This window comes from Macaca nemestrina, chromosome 11, assembly GCF_043159975.1.
Source record: "Macaca nemestrina isolate mMacNem1 chromosome 11, mMacNem.hap1, whole genome shotgun sequence".
Taxonomy (NCBI): domain Eukaryota; kingdom Metazoa; phylum Chordata; class Mammalia; order Primates; family Cercopithecidae; genus Macaca; species Macaca nemestrina.
Genome location: NC_092135.1, coordinates 135,942,705 through 135,963,516, shown reverse-complemented (window position 1 = coordinate 135,963,516; position 20,812 = coordinate 135,942,705). Strand labels below are relative to the sequence as shown.

General features: G+C 53.5%; 1 protein-coding gene across 2 annotated transcripts in view; it reads right to left on the bottom strand.

The window, feature by feature from the left end:
* LOC105473830 (receptor activity modifying protein 1) overlaps window positions 1–20,812 on the bottom strand; it is a 54,877-nt gene that overhangs the window by 21,390 nt on the left and 12,675 nt on the right. For both annotated transcript variants that reach the window (XM_071073685.1, XM_011727904.3), the window contains exon 2: window positions 15,123–15,261. In XM_071073685.1, coding sequence (XP_070929786.1) covers window positions 15,123–15,261 — 139 coding nt within the window. The remainder of the gene's footprint in view (window positions 1–15,122; window positions 15,262–20,812) is intronic.

The following is a 20,812-nucleotide window of genomic DNA, read 5'->3' as shown; positions in this document are numbered from 1 at the left end:
GACACAGCAAAACATATATGCAAATACCTCCAAGAAAAAGGAAGTAGAAATGATAAAAATATGATTACAAAAATAAAATACTTCATTATCAACTACATAAGAAATTCAGCAACACATAAAGGAGTTGAAGATCAAAGCAAGATAACATTAACGGTTGTTTTGGAGGGGATTACATGGAATAAACAGATAATTTATTATTTTTCAAGTATTCATGGTATGTTCACAAAAAGTCATCATATACTAGTCTCAAATAAAATCTCCATAAAAATACAAAAGCAGAAATGATTCAGGCTACATTTCCTCCCTATGGCAAAAAAAGAGATAAAGAACAAACAGAAATAGAAATAGTATATTTTAAAATATACTTACCTAAGGAAAAAATTGTCTTAAGAAGAAAGTCAAGAAGACAATAGCTGTCTATTCAGAAAATACAATAGGCAAAGCATGGTGGCTCACACCTGTAATCCTAGCACTTTGGGAGGCCGAGGCCGGCAGATCACGAGGTCAGGAGATTGAGACCATCCTGGCTAACACGGTGAAGCCCCCTCTCTACTAAAAACACAAAAAATTACCTGGGCAAGGTGGTGGGCGCCTGTAGTCCCAGCTACTCGGGAGGCTGAGGCAGGAGAATGGCGTGAACCCAGGAGGTGGAGGTTGCAGTGAGCCGAGATCACGCCACTGCACTCCAGCCTGGGTGACAGAGCGAGACTCTGTCTCAAAAAAAAAAAAAAAAAGAATACAATGAAAAAAGCTAACATATCAAAATCTATAGAAAGTGATGAATGAGGAAGGTCCTTAGAGAAAAACATCATAGCCTTGAATGCTTTATTATGTTCAAGAAAAGTGAGAAAAATGATGAACTAAGGATTTAAATCATATCTTAGGAAAGAAGCAATTTCAAAAAAGGGAAAAGGGGGCAAGTGAATGATAAAAGTTAAAGAAAAAAAATTTAGAAAAGACAAGGTGATGCAAAATGTAGCCTATTTTCTAAAGACTACAAAAAGGGGCATGTTTGGTTAATTAAAAAGTGGGCCTCCTCGATTCCTTTTGATGAATGAAATAGCATGTAAACAAAGAAAAAAAGAGGAAAGAAGAAAAACAGGAAAAAACAAAAATGGAGGCATAAACTTGAATCTAAGGGATATTAAACATGTAAAGAAATACTACACATCATGTTTCAGTTAACTGAGGAATCCGAAGGACACAGGCCAAATAAACACAGATGAAGACAACTGTTAAAACAAGAGCTAGAAAGGCAAAATAAATCAACAGTGGAGGAAGTAACTGGAGAAGGAAATCCCCCAAATTACTGAGGTTTGATGGTCTTAGTGATGAATTCATTCAAACTTCTAAGGAATAAATAATTCTCACATCACAAATTATTTCTGGCTGGGTGCAGTAGCTCACGCCTGTGATCTCAACACTTTGGGAGGCCAAGGCGGGTGCATCACTTGAGCCCAGGAGTTTGAGACCAGCCTAGGCAACACAGTGAAACCCCATTTCTACCAAAAATACAAAAATTAGCCGGGTGTGGTGGTGCACACCTGTAGTCCCAGCTACTCAGGAGGCTGAGGCAGGAGGATCACTTGAACCCAGGAGGTAGAGGTTGCAGTGAGCCAAGATCACACCAATGGACTCCAGCCTGGGCGACAGAGTGAGACCATGTCTCAAAAAAAAAAAAAAAAAAAAAATTATTTCCCACTCTTGATTCTAATGCTCAGCTAGCATATCTATTCCATTAGGCAAACATGATTCTAACCCTAAAACCTGATTAAGGAAACACAAAGAGGAAAATCCGGAGCTTCCTTATTCATCACTTTCTACACCCGTTTTACTGGGGAGGCCACAGAGGCTCACAGCGCTGAAGGAGGGATGCAGCCAGCGGGGTTCCTGCAGGCGGGCCCCACTTGGCACTGCATGCCTGGTCCCCACGGTCCATGGTAGCTTGCCTACTATTCACTAAAAAGCAGTATCAGGTAACAACCCATCAAACTGTAATCCCAGCACTTTGGGAGGCTGAGGCAGGAGGATCGCTTTAGCCCAGAATTCAAGACCAGCCTGGGTAACATAGGGAGACCTCATCTCTACAAAAAATAAAGATTAGCTGGGTGTCATGGCACATGCCTGTAGTTCCAGCTATTTGGGAGGCTGAGGTGGGAGGATTGCTTGAGCCCAGGAGGTCGAGGCTGCAATGACTTTTTATGGAGTTAGGCAACATGATTCTTAAGTTCTTTTGGAAAAATAGGCAGAAAATATATCAAAGCATGCAAAACATAATGTAAAATATGATGAAAATGAAACACGGTAAGAGAGGCCTTCTAAATTGTAGGAAATATTGTAAAGTTGTGGTAATTTAAATGGCGTGGTACGACCCCAAAATGTAAGTAAAAATTATTTCAAATAGATTCTAACGCACATAGGAAGGTATTATGTGTTAAATTAAGCAACACAAAACAATGGAGGTTGGCAACATTATTTAACAAATTCTGTTAGGATAATTGAGGTGGGAAGGAAATACATTTCTGTCCATCTACTGTGTTAAGAAGATAAATATCATTTCAAAACACAGAACAACTACAAAATCACAGAACATAATCTTGTGGGCATATGACTCTCACAACTGAGACAATGGAGTCTGTGGACAGTCACAGTTATGCAGAGATCACACGGCTACTGACTGATGGGGGTGAATCGGAGCATCCATGTGTTCACAGATCAGCTAATTAACTACAATGTGGAAAATGAACATCAAAAGAAACACCAATGAAACAAGAAAATATTTAGAGCACAATGGCAAACAGTTAATATTTATATTCTTCAAGAATCTGTGGCCAGGCAAAGTGGCTCATGCCTGTAAACTTGGGAGGCTGAGGCGGATAGATCACTTGAGGTCAGGAGTTTGAGACCATCCTGGCCAACATGGTGAAACCCCGTCTCTACCAAAACCACAAAAAATTAGCCGGGCGTGGTGGCGGGTGCCTGTAGTCCCAGCTACTCAGGAGGCTGAGGTAGGAGAATCACTTGAACCCGGGAGGCAGGGGTTGCAGTGAGCCAAGATTTTGTCACTGCATTCCAGCCTGGGCAAGAGAGGGAGACTCCATCTCAAAAAAAAAAAAAAAAAGAATTTGTAAAAGAAGATTAAAAATACCTCCAATGGGCATATGGGAAATCTCTGTACTTTCCTCTCAATTTTGCTGTGAACCTAAACTGCTCTAAAAAATAAAGTCTTAAAAAAGGGAAAAAAGCACAGTGACTCACAGGACAAACAGGAAAGGTCATGGTGACGTAACTTGCACTTGAGAAGAAACAAATTCCAAATAACTGTCAGAGATTAGTTCAACTTTCCTAATTGCCAAAGACATGCAAATTAAAACCAAAGAGGAAATCTCCTTTTGACCTGCAAAAACAAAATCTCTGCAAACTCAATACTCATGAACCTATGAGGAAATAGGCATTTTCATATGTTGCTGATAGAATTATAAACTAGTAAAATTCTTTAGAGGAACAACTGGCAAAAATCTATCAAGAACCACACAATGGGTTCTTGAGCCGGGCATGGTGGCTCACGCCTGTAATCCCAGCATTTTGAGAGGCAGAGGTGGTGGATCACCCGAGATCAGGAGTTTGAGGCCAGCCTGGCCAACATAGTGAAACCTTGTCTCTACTAAAAATACAAAAAATTAGCCGGGCATGGTGGCAGGCACCTGTAATCCCAGCTACTCGGGAGGCTGAGGCAGGAGAATCGCTTGAACCCAGGAGGCGGAGGTTTCAGTGAGCTGAGATTGTGCCATTGCACTCCAGCCTGGGTGACAGAGCGAGACTCCATCTCAAAAAAACCCCCCAAAACCACAGAATGTTCATGGTACATGCTACAGTAAGCCCACTTACATGAATTATTTCTCCCAGGAATGTTTAACAACAAAATTAATGTTAAAAAAAAAAAAACAAAGGATATATGTACACAAGTTCTTATAGTGTTTTATTTATTTCAGACAGGGTCTCACTCTGTCACCTGGGCTGGAATGCAGTGGCATGACCATGGCTTCCTGCAGCCTCAACCTCCTGGGCTGAGGCAATCCTCCCACTTCAGCCTCCTCAGTAGCTAGGACTACAGGTGCATCCATTACACTCAGCTAATTTTTACATTTTCTGTAGCTACGTGGTTTCGCCATGTTGCCCAGGCTGGTCTTGAACTCCTGGGCTCAAGTGATCCACATACCTTGGCCTCCCAAAGTGCTGGGATTGCAGGTGCGAGCCACTGCGCCTGGCTGCATAGTTTCTAACAGCAAGAACCGGGAAATGGCTTTAACTCGAGTAGGAGTAGGGAACCACAGCGTGCCGGTGTGGCCTGCCCTGGAGGGAGGTGGCCTGCCCTGGAGGGAGGCGGCCTCCACTGCCTGGGCACTGAGGGTAAACTCAGTCTCTTTTTCAGAAAGTGCATGCTCCATTTTTTGATTGAGACAAGAAGCTGAAACAAGAGTGGACTCAGACCCAAGGCCTGTCCCAGGACGCAGCCCAAAGGGCACCCTGTGCTTAGGTCCCGCAGGACACTCAGTGTCCTTGAATTATGCACGGGGAAGGCTGCGAGGTGCCACTGCTCCCTGGAGGCCCTCCCACAGGGGACCGAGAATGTTTTTGACCCTGCCTGTGCCTGGGAGATGTCTACCATCTGAGTGATGAATGGATAGATCCTGGGAGGTGCCATGGCCCAGCCTGGGGGCTGGAGTGAAGGTCAGCATTAGGAAGGGGCATCTGCTCCATACTCCACCCGCTGCCCTCCCCACACAGGACCCACAGCCAGAGGTATCGCACACAAGGGCACATCTTCATCCTCTCTCCCCCACTCCCACCCCTTCCCCATGGGCAACCCAGGAGGCTGCCTTTGGGGTTCAGTGAAGCCCCGTGTGCACAAGCTGGCCTGTGTCCCAGGATAGCCAAGTCCCGTTTGCACAGCCTGGATGGTTCTAGGGCTTTCTGGGGGCATGGCTGCCGCAGTGGAGTGTCCACAGGGGAGGCGGGGGTGGATGCTGAGCTGCAACGAGCCCCCACCACCAGACACGTTCCACCTGCCCACCCTTTCACTCACTGCCGGGATCTGCTTAGCGTCACCCCATGTCTGACCTTTCATGTTGACGCACAGGCCTGATTTCATCCCCAAACTCAGGAGGATGTGAAAGCAGGCAGTTAATCACCTGATGGGAAAGACGCCATGGTGGGCTCAGTGCCACACTCAGCACTAAGTCACCCCAGGGTCTGGAGAAGGTCTCTCCATCTGTGCCTCCCCCCAGGGCCAGAAGACTTCAGATAAAAAGGTGCTGAGGACAACACAGTGGTCCCTGGGTGTGGAGGGGTGAGGCCAGCAGTCGCCCGCCCCAGCCGCAGCCTCCAAGCTCCCCCAACATGAGGGCTCCTCTGCTGTGGGTCCTCACAGATGCATTTCTCCCAGAGCTTTCCGAGAAGGGAAACGGGGCTCCTCCTCCCCATCCCAGAGACCCCCAGCCCAGCAGGCAGGTGTCATCAGATCCTCTGGGGATCCTCATCAGAACCCGCCACGGAGCACACATGTTAAGTGAGGCGACCCTGACCTGAACACATTCCAGGGGCGGCTGCCAAGGACTCTGAGCCCTGGTTTATTTCCCCAGTGCTGAAAGCCAGCAGAAGGTGCTCCCTGCACAACCGTGGCCACTCGTGCCAAGGAGACTCGGGGAAGGTGGAATGACACCCCCAAGGGGCGGCCTGAGCAGGGCCGGCATATCCCCAGCCACTGCCCCACCCTGCCCAGCTCTGGACAGCTGTGTCTACAGCCCTTCCCCATGGGGACCGGGCACCCCAGCTGATGCCTGTGCAGGCCTCGGGAGTGGCGTCCTCAGGGGAGCCAGACTGTGCGAGCTGGATGGCTTTCCTGGCACAGCCACCTCCATCTCTCCTCCTCCGCCCCCTTCTCTATAAGCCACAGCCTGGAGTCTTCGAGGACCCGGCTCCCAGGGGCTCTTCCTGCTCCTCCACCTCCCGCTGGGCTGGCTGTCAGCACTGAAGGCCCCAGGAGGTCAGGGGTCAGCAGCCGGGTTTGTGTGTCCCTGGGGTGTGCTCTGGAGATGCCTGGAAAGATTCTCCCACCCAGGAGGCGCAGAGGGTGGGGGAACAGGCATCCAGCCAGGCCTTTCCTCACAAGAACTGGCTTCACACCCAGTGCAGACCACACAGAGGGGCACGGCAGGAGAGATGGTGTGGAGGTGGGCAGGGAGGGTGGTGGGCAGGAAGGGCAGCCTCGGCCTGGGCAGTGCTCACCTTTGGATCCTCTGAGACCTGGCTGTGCTGGGCACTGCCATTTGTCCTGTCCGTGCCTGCGGGTCTTTCATGGAGCCCACGCTATTCCATCAGCACACACAGGGACAACAGCACACACAGGGACAACAGCACCACAGCCACCAGCAGAGCACAGAGGAGCCCCAGTGCTCATGGGCACATAGCAAGTTCCAGGGCGGACACCTCCATGAACAAACCCACGAGGGCACCGAGGCAGCCCCAGATGCTGTGCTGGGAGCTCCTGATGCGCAAGACAGGCCTCAGGGAGATGGGGGGGCTCCAGTGCCAGGCCGGGCAGGGGCAGGGGCAGGCGGCGGGCAGGACTCTGTGAACAGCCCATCCCGAGACCTCGTGGGGTATCGAGCTCAGCAGGAATCCAGGAGGACGCCACACCCTCGGTCCAGAGAGCCCTCGTGATTTCAGAAGAAGCCTGCCTCTCAGTTCCTGCTCAAATTCAAAACACAAGCAGCTGTTCCCATGTTGCTGCTGAGTTCTGAAGAATTTCCTGACTTGACTCTTTTAGCAGGAGACACAAAGAAGGCAGCAGGAGGGAGATGCAGCAGGCTGGGAAGAACCCCGAGATGTTGGTGCACCCTGCCCAAGTCAACATCGTGTAGACCCAGAATGTCATGCCTGGCGCTGGCCATGCTGAGCCGCAGTACCACAGCAGACATTTGTCTCCCGTCCCGCAATTACCACGCCGGGCTGCAGCCCCACTCCCAGGGGCCTGGAGCCCCATCCTCTGGGCAGCTCCTGGGGCTGGGGGAGGGCCCATCATTGCCCAGCACGGGGTCAGCAGGGCAGGGCAGGGCAGGATCCACAGTGGCAGCCTCAGGTAACCGAAGCTGAGGTGACCTGAGGCTGCCATGGTCAGTATTTACAAACCTGGAAGCTTTAGGGCAGAGGGATGGGGGCATCCCAGCTGGTATGGAAGTGAAGTCTGGTTCTCTGGGGCCCAGTGACCTCAGAAGCCTAGCAGGGCAGGCTGTGGCCCCATCCCTCTGGCATCTTCCCCCAGGACACCTTTCCCCTGCCTAAGATGGCACTCAGACCCTGAAGCTGTATCGGGTGGGGTGGGATAGGTGTGGCCACTTCCCTCTTAAATCAACCAGCATTTCTTGTTTGGGTGAGGAAATCTGATGTGAGGCTTTTTAAAACCCGTGTTTTATAGCTGAGTCCAGCACATTCCAGATTCTTCTCTTGTCTGTTCTGCCTTCTCTCTCCCTCCCCTGCACCCACAGGAAGGTCTCTGGAACTGAGAGTTCCCGATGACACATTTGTCATGTTTTCCATACCTCCTCAAATTAGATTGCAGCCCCAGTTAATACATTAAATCACATCATGCCTCCATCAGCAAACCAAGGCTGCAGCTTAATAAGATGATAACCCCTGGTAAATGACACACCAACCAGCTTGCAGGGGAGCCTGGCCCCGCTGAGCTTATTCGGCCACTTTTCAGGGACCCGTTCCATGCAGCTGTGTGGAAGACACCCCACACATGTTAGAGAGGGCTCAGGAATCACCCCCAAGCCTTGCTCACAACAAACCACCTGACAAAAACCACCAACCAGGTAATAAAGCAACAGGATGAGCAAAGGAGCGGGGTCACGGTCAGGGCAAGGGCTGTCAGAGCCCAGCAAGCACCTGCGTGCAGACCCACGCCGGGCACCTAAGGTCCAAGGGCAAGTGTGGTGGCTACAAACCCTAAATGAGGAAAAAAAAAAAAAAAGCAGACCCACAGCCAGGGCAGGGACCCAAGAATGACTCTGTGCAGAGGAGTCTCTCTCTCTCTCTCTCTTTTTTTTTAAAATTATACTTTAGTTCTAGGGTACATGTGCACAACGTGCAGGTTTGTTACATATGCATACATGTGCCATGTTGGTGTGCTGCACCCATCAACTCGTCATTTACATTAGGTATCTCTCCTAATGCTATCCCTCCCCCCTCCCCCTACCCCACGACAGGCCCTGGTCTGGTTCTGTCACCCAGGCTGGAGTGCAGTGGCGCCATCGTGGCTCACGGCAGCCTTGACCTCCCAAGCTTGAGTGATCCTCCTGCCTCAGCCTCCCAAGCAGCTGGGCCTACAGGTGTGCAACAAGATGTACAACTAATTTTTACTTTTTTTATAGAGATGGAGTCTCACTTTGTTGTCCAGGCTGTTCCCAAACTCCTGGGCTCAAGTAATTCTTCTGCCTTGGCCTCCCAAAGTGTTGGGATTATAGGCGAGAGCCACTGCACCAGGCCATGAGGAGTCTTCCATTCATTTTTTTTTTTTTTTTTTGAGATGGAGTCTCGCTCTGTCACCCAGGCTGGAGTTCAGTGGCCGGATCTCAGCTCACTGAAAGCTCCGCCTCCCAGGTTCACGCCATTCTCCTGCCTCAGCCTCCCAAGTAGCTGGGACTACAGGCGCCCGCCACCTCGCCCGGCTAGTTTTTTGTATTTTTTTAGTAGAGACGGGGTTTCACCGTGTTAGCCAGGATGGTCTCGATCTCCCGACCTCGTGATCCGCCCGTCTCGGCCTCCCAAAGTGCTGGGATTACAGGCTTGAGCCACCGTGCCCGGCCTATTCATTTTTTACTTCTATTCAATGTCCCGAGTAAAGCAGGGGTCACAGGGGCCCTCCTTCCCATCTGCTTTGATAGAGGAGGCAAGCCTGCCAGGCTGGCACCAGGAGCTGGCATAAGCATGTCTCAGTCCCCACTTACTACTGTGTGTGTATCCCACAAAAGGCTGGCCGGCCGCATTTGTCTGTGTCACTCATGGGAAGGTGAGTCCCCTTTGACACACAGTTGTTGTTAAATGAGATCTCTGATTTCAGAAGAGTCTGGAAGCTTCCCTCTGCCATATACCAAGATACCTGCAGGCCCAGCCCAGGGCCCCGGGACAGCTGTGACTTTGGGCAGCAGGCATGTGGCGGCTCTGACCCCGAGGCTCCTGCCTTCAGAGTCCCCTGCCCTCTATGTCAGCCTGGTTTTGGATACCAGACCCCAATAATTGCCTGGTTTTGCTTGCTTGCCTTCTGCCCCAGCTGCCAAGCCTCAACTGCACTTGGCTTAGAGAGGGCCTTTCCCAGAGCCTACGTCCCCCATCAGGTCACCTGCCTGGCTCACAGTCCTTGAGACCAGCTGGGACCCTGCTCGGTCAGGAGCAGCCCCTGAGAGCAGCCGGCTGTCTGGCTGCCTGCCGGTTGGCCTCACTTTGGGGTCCCGCTCATCCAGCAGACACAGTGCCACCTACCCACACCTGGCGATGGCCCACACCTGGTGATGGCCTGCCTGCAGGCAGCCTAGCGCCTCTCACCCTATTTGTGCCTTTGTGTTCTCTCCAGGGCCCTCTTCTCCACCAATCACTTGGACAAATGTGCCCACCCTAGAACCCCAGACCCTCACTGCTATAGGAGACCCCTGGAAGGCTGCCCTTGGCCCACTGCCAGGCTTGGTGTCTCAATGTGATGGACCGTACCAGGTGGGTGGGGACGTTGCCAGGGTGGAGGCAGCACCTGAAGGCTGGCATCCCCATCTCAGGAGGCCACAGTTATATGGCAGCAGGGCATCCCTCCACCTCCGCTGGGAACCAGGAGGGAGCCATGGGTACCAGCTGTGCGAGCCTAGGCAGGTGAAGCAGCAATCACAACAGCTCCGCCTCCGCCAGGCTGCTGCTGACCTGAATAAGTCAATGTAAGTTACGTGCTCGACACAAAGCCCGGCACGTGGTAATAAACGCCAGCTACAGTAAACGTGTTTCTTGGAATAAGTTAAGGGATAATTAGGTAAACATTCAGCAGGCGGTGAGGACTCACTGATAGTTTGGAGAATAAATCAATATGAGATTCAGGTGAGATGAGGAAGGTTTGGGAAAGGGACGATTTAAGAAGGCACGGGCCAAGTGCACAGGGAAACTTAGTGCATGACGAAGGTGTCATCTCAGGTCACCGGGAGCAGAGATGGACGTTTGCATAAATGGGACAAGTGGGTAGCCCATCCAGAAAAAGGTAACATTTGATTCACAGTTCACACCATACACAAGAATAAACTGGAATAAACTCCGATGGGCCAAAGATTTGGATGGAAGCAGTGGGATCACACAGGATAGAGACAACCTGGCAAATTCCTCTTTCCCCTGAATGTGGGGAGCGGCTTTCCGTTATGACTCTACTCCAGAGGTGATCAAAGATGGATGGTTTTGACCACATTAAAAAAATTGTGTGGCAACAAAAACACCAAAAGTCAAAGTTGAAAGACAACCAACAAACTAGGAGAAAATATCTACTGCACATGAGAGGCAGAGGCCTAACCCTCATCTCACATCCAAAGAACTCCTTAAGAAGGACCTGATAGAAAATAGGAAAAGACACAATTTGCCAAAAAGATAAAAGAACGACCTGTAAACATACGAAAGATGTTCAGATTCGCTCCTAAGTACAGAAATGCAAATTCACATGCTGCTGAGACATTGTTTCTCACTTATCAGAAAGCGACACTTCTACTGTACCACAACACAGTCTGTTGGTGGGTCTGGGGAAACGGGCACCCCACACGCTGCTGGTGGGAACGCAAACTGGCATAAGCCTTCTAGAGGGATGCTGCAAAACCCAACACGTTCCTCCTGCTCTCACCTCTGGTCCTGCGACTCCACTTCTGGTATCTATTCTGAACAGTCAGCTCTGGTGCTGGGAAAACACGGATGCACGAGGCCACTCACATCGATGCTGAAATGGGAAAACACTGGCCACAACCTAAGTGCCTCCGCTCGCTTGGCTTCTGCCCCGGCTGAAAGGAAAATGGCTGAAAAACTCTGCACGGTGGAGTACTATACAGCTGTAAAAATGAGGGAGGAGGCTCCCTCTGCACTGACAAGGAGAGATTTCCAGATTATGCTGTTAAGTGAAGAAAAACCAAAGTACAAAGGAGTGTCATTAGTATACAACCCTTTATACAAGAAAGAAGGGGATATAAGAAAAAATGCAGGCATCTGCTCATTTGTGCAAAAGATATACAGGAAAGAAAGACCAGAAACTGATGAGATAAGTTGCCCACAGGAATTGGGTGGGAACAGGGTGAAAGGAATGAGAGAAATGGGAAGGGGCAGTAGGAGGAGGGACAGTGCCAGTTGTCCGAACACACCTTTGCGCAGAGAGCTCTGCCCCTGGAACCAGTGTGATGATTAGCTTTATGTGCCAACTTGGCCAGAGTACAGTACCCAGTGACTCAGTCAAACACACATTTAGATGTCACTGTGGGAGTATTTGGGAGATGTGGTTAACATCTATCATCAGCTGTCTTTAAGGGGATAATCCTTGATGCTGGGGGTGGGGCCTCGCCCAGCCAACGGGAAGGCCTTACCAGCATGTTCGGAAATTCTGCCTCAAGAATCCTGCATGAGCTCCCAAGAGCCTCCAGCCTGCTGGCCTGCTGGGCCCCGTGATCAGGCAAGCCAATTTTTTGAAACAATATTGTTTTACCCAGCCTTTCTCAATACCATGGCTTAAACAGAGATTCACCCATGTTTTATTCTAGCACCTACATGGTTCCATGGGTTCCATCTAAATCCCTGGTGTGTGTGTATACCCACATATATACATATATGGCTTGGTCTCTAGATACCATTCTCCAACAAAAGGAACTAGGGTTTCTTGGAGAAATGACTGACTTCAGGGCTGGGGCACAAAATGTATAAGATAAGCCTGGAACATCTTGTGGTACCAGAAGAAAGAAAGTGCTCAAAAAAAGCCAGGGGCAATGTCAAAAAGACACAAAAAAGGCTCTCCAATAGCCAAGCCTGGGACCAACTTAAGGGGCCTTGTGATAGCACTGGGCCCCCCAGACGATCCGGATTCTCGCATCTCAAAGCCACCTGATTAGTGTCGCCAGTTCCGTCTGTGCCTTCATTCCCCTTTGCTGTGTAATGTGACACACTCACAGTTCCAGGAATTAGGCATGGACATCTCTGGGGGGCATCATTCTGCCAAATGCAGACCCCAGGGGCTGGCAGGCCTGGGCCGACCTGCTGAGATGCTGTTGTGATGTGGACTTTTCCTTCCTGGTTCCTAAAATATCTTGATTTTTTTTTTTTTAAGACGGAGTCTCGCTCTGTCTCCCAGGCTGAAGTGCAGTGGCGCTATCTTGGCTCACTGCAAGCTCCGCCTCCCAGGTTCACGCCATTCTCCTGCCTCAACCTCCCCAGTAGCTGGGACTACAGGTGCTCGCCACCACGCCCAGCTTTTTTTTTTTTTTGAGATGGAGTCTCACTGTCGCCCAGGCTGGAGTGCAGTGGCATGATCTCATGTCACTGCAACCTCCACCTCTTGGGTTCAAGCAATTCTCCTGCCTCAGCCTCCCGAGTAGCTGGGATTACAGGTGTGTGCCACCACGCCCAGCTAATTTTTATATTTTTAGTAAAGACAGGGTTTCACCATGTTGGCCAGGCTGGTCTGGAACTCCTGACCTCAGCTGATCCACCTGCCTTGGCCTCCCAAAGCGCTGGGATCACAGGTGTGAGCCACAGTGCCTGGCTAGATTTTAAAAAAAATTATTATTATACTTTAAGTTCTAGGGTACATGTGTACAACGTGCAGGTGTGTTACATATGTATACACATGCCATGTTGGTGTGCTGCACCCATTATGGGTGCACATGTATAATAATAATAAAAAGAAAGAAAGAAAGAAAATTTCTCTAGTTCCAGCTATTGCCACTCGGCTCCTCTGAGGATGGCGAACTCTCTGGCCTCAGGGCTAATTATTCCTGTTTGCGCTCTGGCACTGTCGGAAGCCATCTGTGGTGGCTTCCATTTCTAAGGACGCCCCACCACGGCTGCTTGTAGAACACTGCGTGCGTTACCCTGCTGTCTTCTGCCAGGCCTCTGGTTCACAATCAATCTACACAAATCAACCATCACTTCCACAGAGCTGGCCGGGGAGAGTGCTTTTCTCCAGGGGCCCCCCACTGTGCCTTCCCTGGATCGTAATAAAATGCAATCTTAATTTAAATACAAATGACTCAGCTGTGGCAGAAAGCCAGTTAGCCTAAAGAACAGGCTGTTCTGATTTTTAACAACCTCTCCCTGCTCAACTCATTTTTCAGCTTAGAAAAGCAGACCCTGAAATCCTGGAGAAGCCTTGAGTACAGTAGAGTGAGGAGACCCTGCTGAGGGCACAGGGAGGCCCCCAGAGACCCCAGAGTGAGGAGACCCTGCTGAGGGCACAGGCAGGCCCCCAGAGACCCCAGAGGGTTGGGGTGGGCTCCCTGGTTCACTGTGTCTCATCAGGGGCCTTTGAGGCTGGAGCCGTGACTTTGGCCCTCCCACCTTTGGGAGCGCCAACTCTCCCACCCGAACCGGGGCAGAGGCTGTGGAGTTTCCGCTGTTTAAATCCCAGGATGCACACCTGCATATACCCCATGCCTTCCTACTTTTTAAAAAGTTTGGGCTCCCAAGGTAGAGAGTTGCCTCAACAACAGTGCATTGAGCATGGACTCTGCTGGGACCAAAGGAGTCCCCTGAGGTGGACGAAGCAGGTAGAGGGCACACAGCCGACGGGAGAAAACAGAGGCCACTCATCTGCCAGCCTCAGAGAGAAGAGGGCAGGCTGTGGCCAGCGGGGCTCTGAGGGTACAGGGAGGCCCAAACCCAGGCCCAGAGGGTTAGTGGGAGCTACCCAGCCATGGGCTTTCTCCCTGTGCTCACACCAGCCCGCAGCCCACAGGGGAGGGGTGATGAGCCCAACCAGGGATCTTCAATCCCACAGACATGTGCCAGGTGTGTCCTGGACCCTCAGGGTACACCACAGCCACATGTACTCTTGGTGTGGGACCTTGGTGCAACCTTTCCTCCGTGAAGACCCTCCCCAGGGCCTCCTCCCTGCCCCTGGCCCTCCCTACTGGTCCCCAGGGCTCCCTTTCTCTCAGGCACTGGGGAAAGCACTTGTCATCAGTGGGGCACCAGGACTTGCACTGCGCTGTGAACCGATAGACAGATTTCTATGTGAATTTCGCATGGCAGGGAGGCGGTGGCCGTCAGCTCCACACACCCTCTGTGGACCCCACTACTCACCCACTGCAGCCCCAGGACACCCCAGCACCTCCCACGGAGGCAGAAACAAGGACTCGAAAGTCGATCGCGGACATGCCGAGTTCTGATCCCTGCTCTGGAGGCAGAGGAGCCTGGGCCTGCTGGGGAGAACCCCCAGGCCTGCTGATGGGGGCCCAGTACCCAGGAGGCTGAGGGAGGCAATGAGGGAGTCCCTCAAGTGGGAAGAAGGGCCCTTGGGCAGGAGGACCGGGCCAGGTGGGGAAGGGTTTGGCTGAAGTCGTGCTGCTGGGGGCTGTGGGTGGTGACAGCTGCTCCATTACCAGAAGCTCTTAGCCCTGGACAGGGTGGGGCCAGGAAGGACAGCTTTGGCCTGACCACGGGGACGGAGGGAACCAGCAGGGATGTCCCTGAAGCCAGGCTCCAGTCAGAGACCTGGCCACCCGGGCACGAGACCCTACTGTCAGTCATTCCCCAGGCGCCTGCCGTTGGAGAGGCCATGGGCATCTCTGGCTGGACATGGCCCAGTCTGAACCCTCTGCGTTCCCTGCCTTAGGGCTCCACCATCCACCCAGAGGAGATTATTGAGGCCGTGGCCTCCTCCCACCGCCACTCTTCACATCCACCTGCCACCGGCCCCCTCCTCTGTCTTCATCCCGGCACCCCCCCGGGGAAGAACCCTTCTGGGGTCTAGAGAGGATCCTCCATGGCCCCCATGTGGTCCACCCCTCCCCCGCTTGCACCCCTCCCTCCCCAACCGTGTCCTGCCCACCAGCGGCCATGGGACTCACCCGATGGTCCTGCCCCAGTCACACCACAGTGTCTCCCCGACGGCCTCCATGTCTACCTGGAACTGGGTGAGGCAGAGCTCCTGGAGGAGGGCACCGTAGTTAGCCTCCTGGCAGGCAGTGGCCATGAAGAGGTGATGGGCTGTAACAGACATGACCATGAAGAGGTGATGGGCTGCAGCAGAGGCCTAAGGGCATCACCGCTGGCCCACCCGCTCCCCGCAGCCCAGGCTCCATGAGAATTGTGCCTCTGAGAGACCCCTGGAGAGAGCAACTGTGGCTCCAAGCGGACGCTCTTCATCAATTGTTCTGTGACCTGGCAAAGGCCCTCCCTGCCTGCTAAAGGTGGCTTGGCCCTCAGTGCCCATGCCAGCTTGGGCCAGGGCACTTCCCATCCCACAATGCCACTGGGCTGCCCCAGGCATGGGCGGCATGACAGGGGCCTGGCTGCCCCTGTTCCGCTGGTACCTGGGCATGGGCTGTGCTGTGCCCCCCCAGCCCAGGAGCTGCAGACACGTCTCCTGTCTGAATATCTGCGGGCTATGAACCGAGCTGACAAACGGAATCACGAACTGTGCTCCCTCCTCCTGCCTCAAGCCATACACCAGAGCAAAAGTGACCTGCCCAGTGGTGCCGCGCACAGAATCAGAATTCACTCATTTACCCTGTAGCTTGCTACTGGCTGGGGGTGGGCGGGGAGAGCATGGACCTTGGTCCCCCACCCACCAGGCCTCTTCTTCCCCCTCAGGCTGAGCCCAGCTTTCTTGGCCAATCTGTAGGGCAGCTGGGCGCAGAGGCTTTGCATTCCCTGTTTAGAGCTTGGCTCCTGGCCCTCCCACCGTCCCCAGGTCCCCCTCCTTTTCCCCCCAGGCCATGCTGCGTATCCTCTGCCCGGGGTGACCCCCAGCCCCACCCCTACTGGCCTGGCCCTTCCCAATTCCTGGAAGGAGCTTGGTGCTGGGAGGCCAGGGCTGCCCTGGGAGACGCTGGGGGCACCCAGCCCCTGCAGCCCACCGCCTGGCCCCACCCTGGGCCCCATGAGTGAGGACACCAAACTGCCCCTTGCGGCCTCGGGCCCAGGGAGCCCACCCAAGGAGAGGTGGCCACCCTTGGGCAGGCAGATTGGGGGGGTTCTGCAGTACCAGTCTCTGGCACGTGGCCCAGGGAGGGGTGTGAGCTTGAGAGGCCCCTCAGGCTGCGGAGTAGAACGCAGAGGAGCTGGAGCTGTCCTGATGCGCTGGGTGCCCTGGAGCTCTTCACCGGCAGCCACCTCAGAGTGGATATGGCTGCGATCGGCAGTTTACAGATGTGGGAACTGAGGCTTTGGGGTTCCCCAGGTCCCATGGCCGGAAGTGGTGTGGACCAGAGAGCAGACCAAGTGGTCTGGGCACCAGGTGGGAGGCGGGAAGCACAGGGAAGGGCCTGAGGTCCCTGGAGGTGCACCTGAGGGAGGGCGAGCAGGCGGCCATGCGAGGGTGGGGTGGGGCCGGGGGTGCTGTCGCAGAGCACCACTCCAGGCCCAGTGGCTGGTGTCAGGGTGAACAGATCCCACACACTGCACACCTGGGCACTGACCTGGCCCACAGCTGCTAGAGAGAGCAGAGTGCTGACCAGGGAGGCTGAGCCCTGGCCTGGGCCGAGGCCATGAGTGGGTCCCAAAGAGCCAGGTGTGTTGGATCAGGGACATTTGGGCCGAGGCCATGAGTGGGTCCCAAAGAGCCAGGTGTGTTGGATCAGGGACATTTAGCCCAGGAAGCCAGGGAGGAATGTGGGTGTGGTTGGGCCTGCATGAAAGGCTGGGATTGGAAAAAGCCCCTTGGAGGAGCTCAGGACAGGACCTGCTGGCAAGCAAGATGGAGTCCCCCCAACCCCCACTCCAGCAGGTCACCCACCCTTGACCCCTGGCATGAGCGCCCAGCACTGGAGTTTGTGGCCACAGAGGGAGCTGCACCTGCCCCTGGGAAAGCTGAGGGCAGAACAGTCTCCCCCCAGCACCCCAGGGACCCCTCAGGAGTCTCTGTACCCACCTGAGGGCATGCTGCTTCCTGACAGCACAGGTGTCCACACCAGCACCGTGAGTGCACCCTGGGGCCGGCTGGTCCCACTGTGGATGCACCCCCACCCTGGGGGCTTCTTTCACCCACAGTCAGGGCAGCCTTGGAGAAAGAGCTATTTCTGACACCTGCCCCATCACAATGCCCCCTAGGAAAGCCCACCTAATGGGGACAGTGATGCCCCAGGGGCTCCTAGGAGCTCAGGAGGACTCAGACACTGACTCGATAACTCATGGAAAGAATTCCAGGCTGCCTGTCCAGCTGCACTTGGAGAATCGTCCCTCTGTTTGTCCCCTACCCCTCACTGCTCCTGGCATCCCGTCCCCGCTTCACTGCCTTTCTCTGGTGAATCCCAGGCCCCTGTCCTCCTCCGCTGCCCTCCTCCACTGCCCTGTCCTCCAAGAGGCCCGCGGCTGACCCTACCTGTGGGAAGCCATTCCCCCACCCTGTCCCCCAGCCCATTTCCTCAGAGCCTCTCTCAGGGCTGGTGGAAGGTCTCTTTCTTTTCTCAGAACTCTCTTGGCCGCCCTCTCATCTCCCACTCCTTTCTGACTCATGCATACATCCTCCCTGGCACCCAGTGGCTTTGCACATTAATATTTGTCAAATGAAGCAGCAAATAAGTAAGACAGCCATATCCGGCTTTCTCAGTGGCCATTCTGCCTGGGAGTGAAGCAAGTGTGCCTCACGCTGTCCTGCGTGGAGTGGACAGATTGGGTGCCAGGGTCACAAACCACTGCGGACTCCCCTCCTCCTCTGGAAGAGCCGCTGTTAGGATGAATGAAGATGAACAGGCACGTCTGTGCCTCAGTCAGGATCCTCGGCTGCACGCAGCAGAAACCAACTGGGGCTGGTGTGAGCGGTGGAGGATCTGGTAAAGGGACGCTGGTGGCTCCCAAGTCCCCAGGAGGGTCTGGCAAGTGGGGTCTGCACAATCGCCCTGCAGAGCCAGTCCCCGTGGGGAGGCCGAGCTGCTCCTTCTGGCGGGGTCCCCAACAGTCGAGGGGAGTGCAGGTGCAGGGGCCAGAAACAATGACAGTGATCCCTTCACCCCAGGCCACAGGGTGTCCTTCCCTGTCATATTCAGGTCAGTCTCCTGCAGTCCCCTGGGCTGTCCAGAGCAGCTGCCTGCCCCCAACCTACTGGGCCTTCCTGTCCTGCAGCCCAGCCAGTTCTAGCTTCCACCACCCATGCAGCCCCCTGTCCTGGTCTGGCTGCAGGGCTGGTCCGGTGGCCTTGACCCTGGCCTGGCTCTGGGCTGGTCTCTCCTGGATGCATCCCCCACCTCTCTTAAAGAGCCACTGTGCCTCTCAAGGGGCGGGGCTACCATGCCCAGCCCATGTCCCTTGCTCCTTAGGGACAGAGCCCTCCCCGACCAATGCTGCCCGTTCTTTCCCGCCCTATGCCAGCCCAGAGTCCCACAGCTGGGATGAGGCCAGGGGCAGCCGTTCAGGCAAATCTGGAAACCTGTTTCATTTTTTAGGTACAGGCGAAGAATGCTTGGGTTTTTCTTAAACGAGACTGATGTGGTTTCTTTCCTTGGAGAGAGAGGTAACATCAAAGTTTTAAAACAGAATAAATTGCCAAAGTTTTAAAACAAGCCATTCAGGGCCAAATAGCTTCCATTCCTCTGTGTGACTGCAAATGTAATCATTCATAAATCATGTCTTTAAAAAGCCATGTGCAGAGGTTGCTGGGTAGACGGCTGCATTCCTCACTCCGCACTCGGCGTGTTAAGACAGGAACCTTTCCTCGAGCTGTGCATAAGTTAGGAACTCAGTGTTGCTTGGGGGAGTTCAGAGCAATGGCCTCCCTCCCCATAGCAGGCCAGCGCCCCTGAAAAGAGCATACATAGCAGGCACCCCAAAGGTGAGGGCCCCTCAAGCAAAGTGAGAGAGTGGGGACAGAACTACAGGGCAGCCGGGCCCCCCATAGGGGACCCCTGGACTCAGCTCATCAGATGTTTGGACAAAGGAGACAAGGGGCACAGAGCTGATGGGTCTCAGACTCAGCCAATGCACTTGAAGTCCGTGTTTGGTCTGTGCCACACGGGGCAGGAAAGGCCAGTTCTGCAGCTGTGTATTTTCGATTTGTAGAGAGAGAAGCTCAGACCCCATCACTGTCCTCCTCCCCGCTGGGGTGGTGGCTAAATGGAGAGTGCAGGTCGGGTTCTAGGACAAGTTCATGCAAATTCCTGAAGCCTGCCTGCTCCCTCCCAGCAGCCAGTCCAGGATGCTGATAGCTTCAGCTCACAGGCCACGTCCTGGCCTAAGTCCCTTACATCCATTAGCCTATTTATTTTGAGACAGGGTCTTGCTCTGTTGCCCAGGCTGGAGTGCAGCAGCACAATCATGGCTTACTGCAGTCTTGACCTCCTTGGGCTTAGGCGATCCTTCTGCCTCAGCCTCCTGAGTAGCTGGGACCAGAGGCACATGCCACCACACCCGGCTAATTTTTCTATTTTTTGTAGAGATGGGGTTTCCCCACGTTGCCCAGGCTGGTCTTGAACTCCTGGGCATCGTCCCACCTCAGTCTCACAAAGTGCTGGGATTACAGGTGTGAGCCACGGTGCCCGGCCACTATTAGCCTATTTAATCCTCGCAAATAACCCTTACGGCAGGGACAGAGGGGCTCAGACAGGTTAAGAGTCACACAGCCCAGGAATGGTAGAGCCCAGATGCAATCCCTGGCACGCTTATCTCAGAACACGTGGGAGGCATGATGAGGTCAGTGACCTCTTGCGGAGACCCCAACAGCAGCCCCAAAGGCTATGGGTGACCCATGTCTGTGGAGGCCCTGAGACCCTGGGCCAGGAGCCCCGGCTGAAGGCGGGCTTCCTCAGGGTGTCTGCCTCCCTCAGGCTTCCCAGGAGTGGCTTCGGGGGCTCTCACTGGGCATGCGTGAGTCCACAACCTGGACAGTCACCTGGCCACTCCACACTAGTGCCCAGCAGTACAGGGGCCCTGGGAGAGTGGGTGTGTGGCCATCGTCACCGCCACTGAGTGGGCGACTTTTGCGAAGGGGCATGAACTGAAGAGAGCACGAGGTGCCTCTGGCAGCACCAGGGCAGGCTGAGAACAGGCTGCCGAGCTGCCTCTCCTCCCCATGCGAGAACCTCCTGGGCGGAGGGGCTGGCATCGTCCATCTAAACACAGGCTCGATCCACACTCAATCCTGAAGCCCCTGCTAAGAACCGCTACCGTCCTTAAGACATGGACGATACCCTCGCAGGAGGGCGGAAAGATGGTCATGACTGTAGTACACTATTCTCAGCATCTCTCCTTTCAAAGAAGCCTATGTTTTTTCTCTTCTAAAACACACCTTTATTGAAGTATAGTTTATATACCACAGATTCACCCATTTTATATAGACAATTCAATGATTTTTAGTAAATTCACGAAGTTGCACAACCATCACCATATCTAGTGGTTTTCTTTCTTTATTTTTTTTGAGACAGGTGTCATTCTGCTGCCCAGGTTGGAGGGCACTGGTGCTTTCTCGGCTCACCGCAGCCTTGACTTCCTGGCCTGTTTTTGCAAATATTTTATAACACATAGCGCAGTGGCACAGGGGTCTAACTTATAAGCAAATCCTGGAGGAGCATGTCCAGATTATTTTACTGGCAGGGGCAGGACCAAG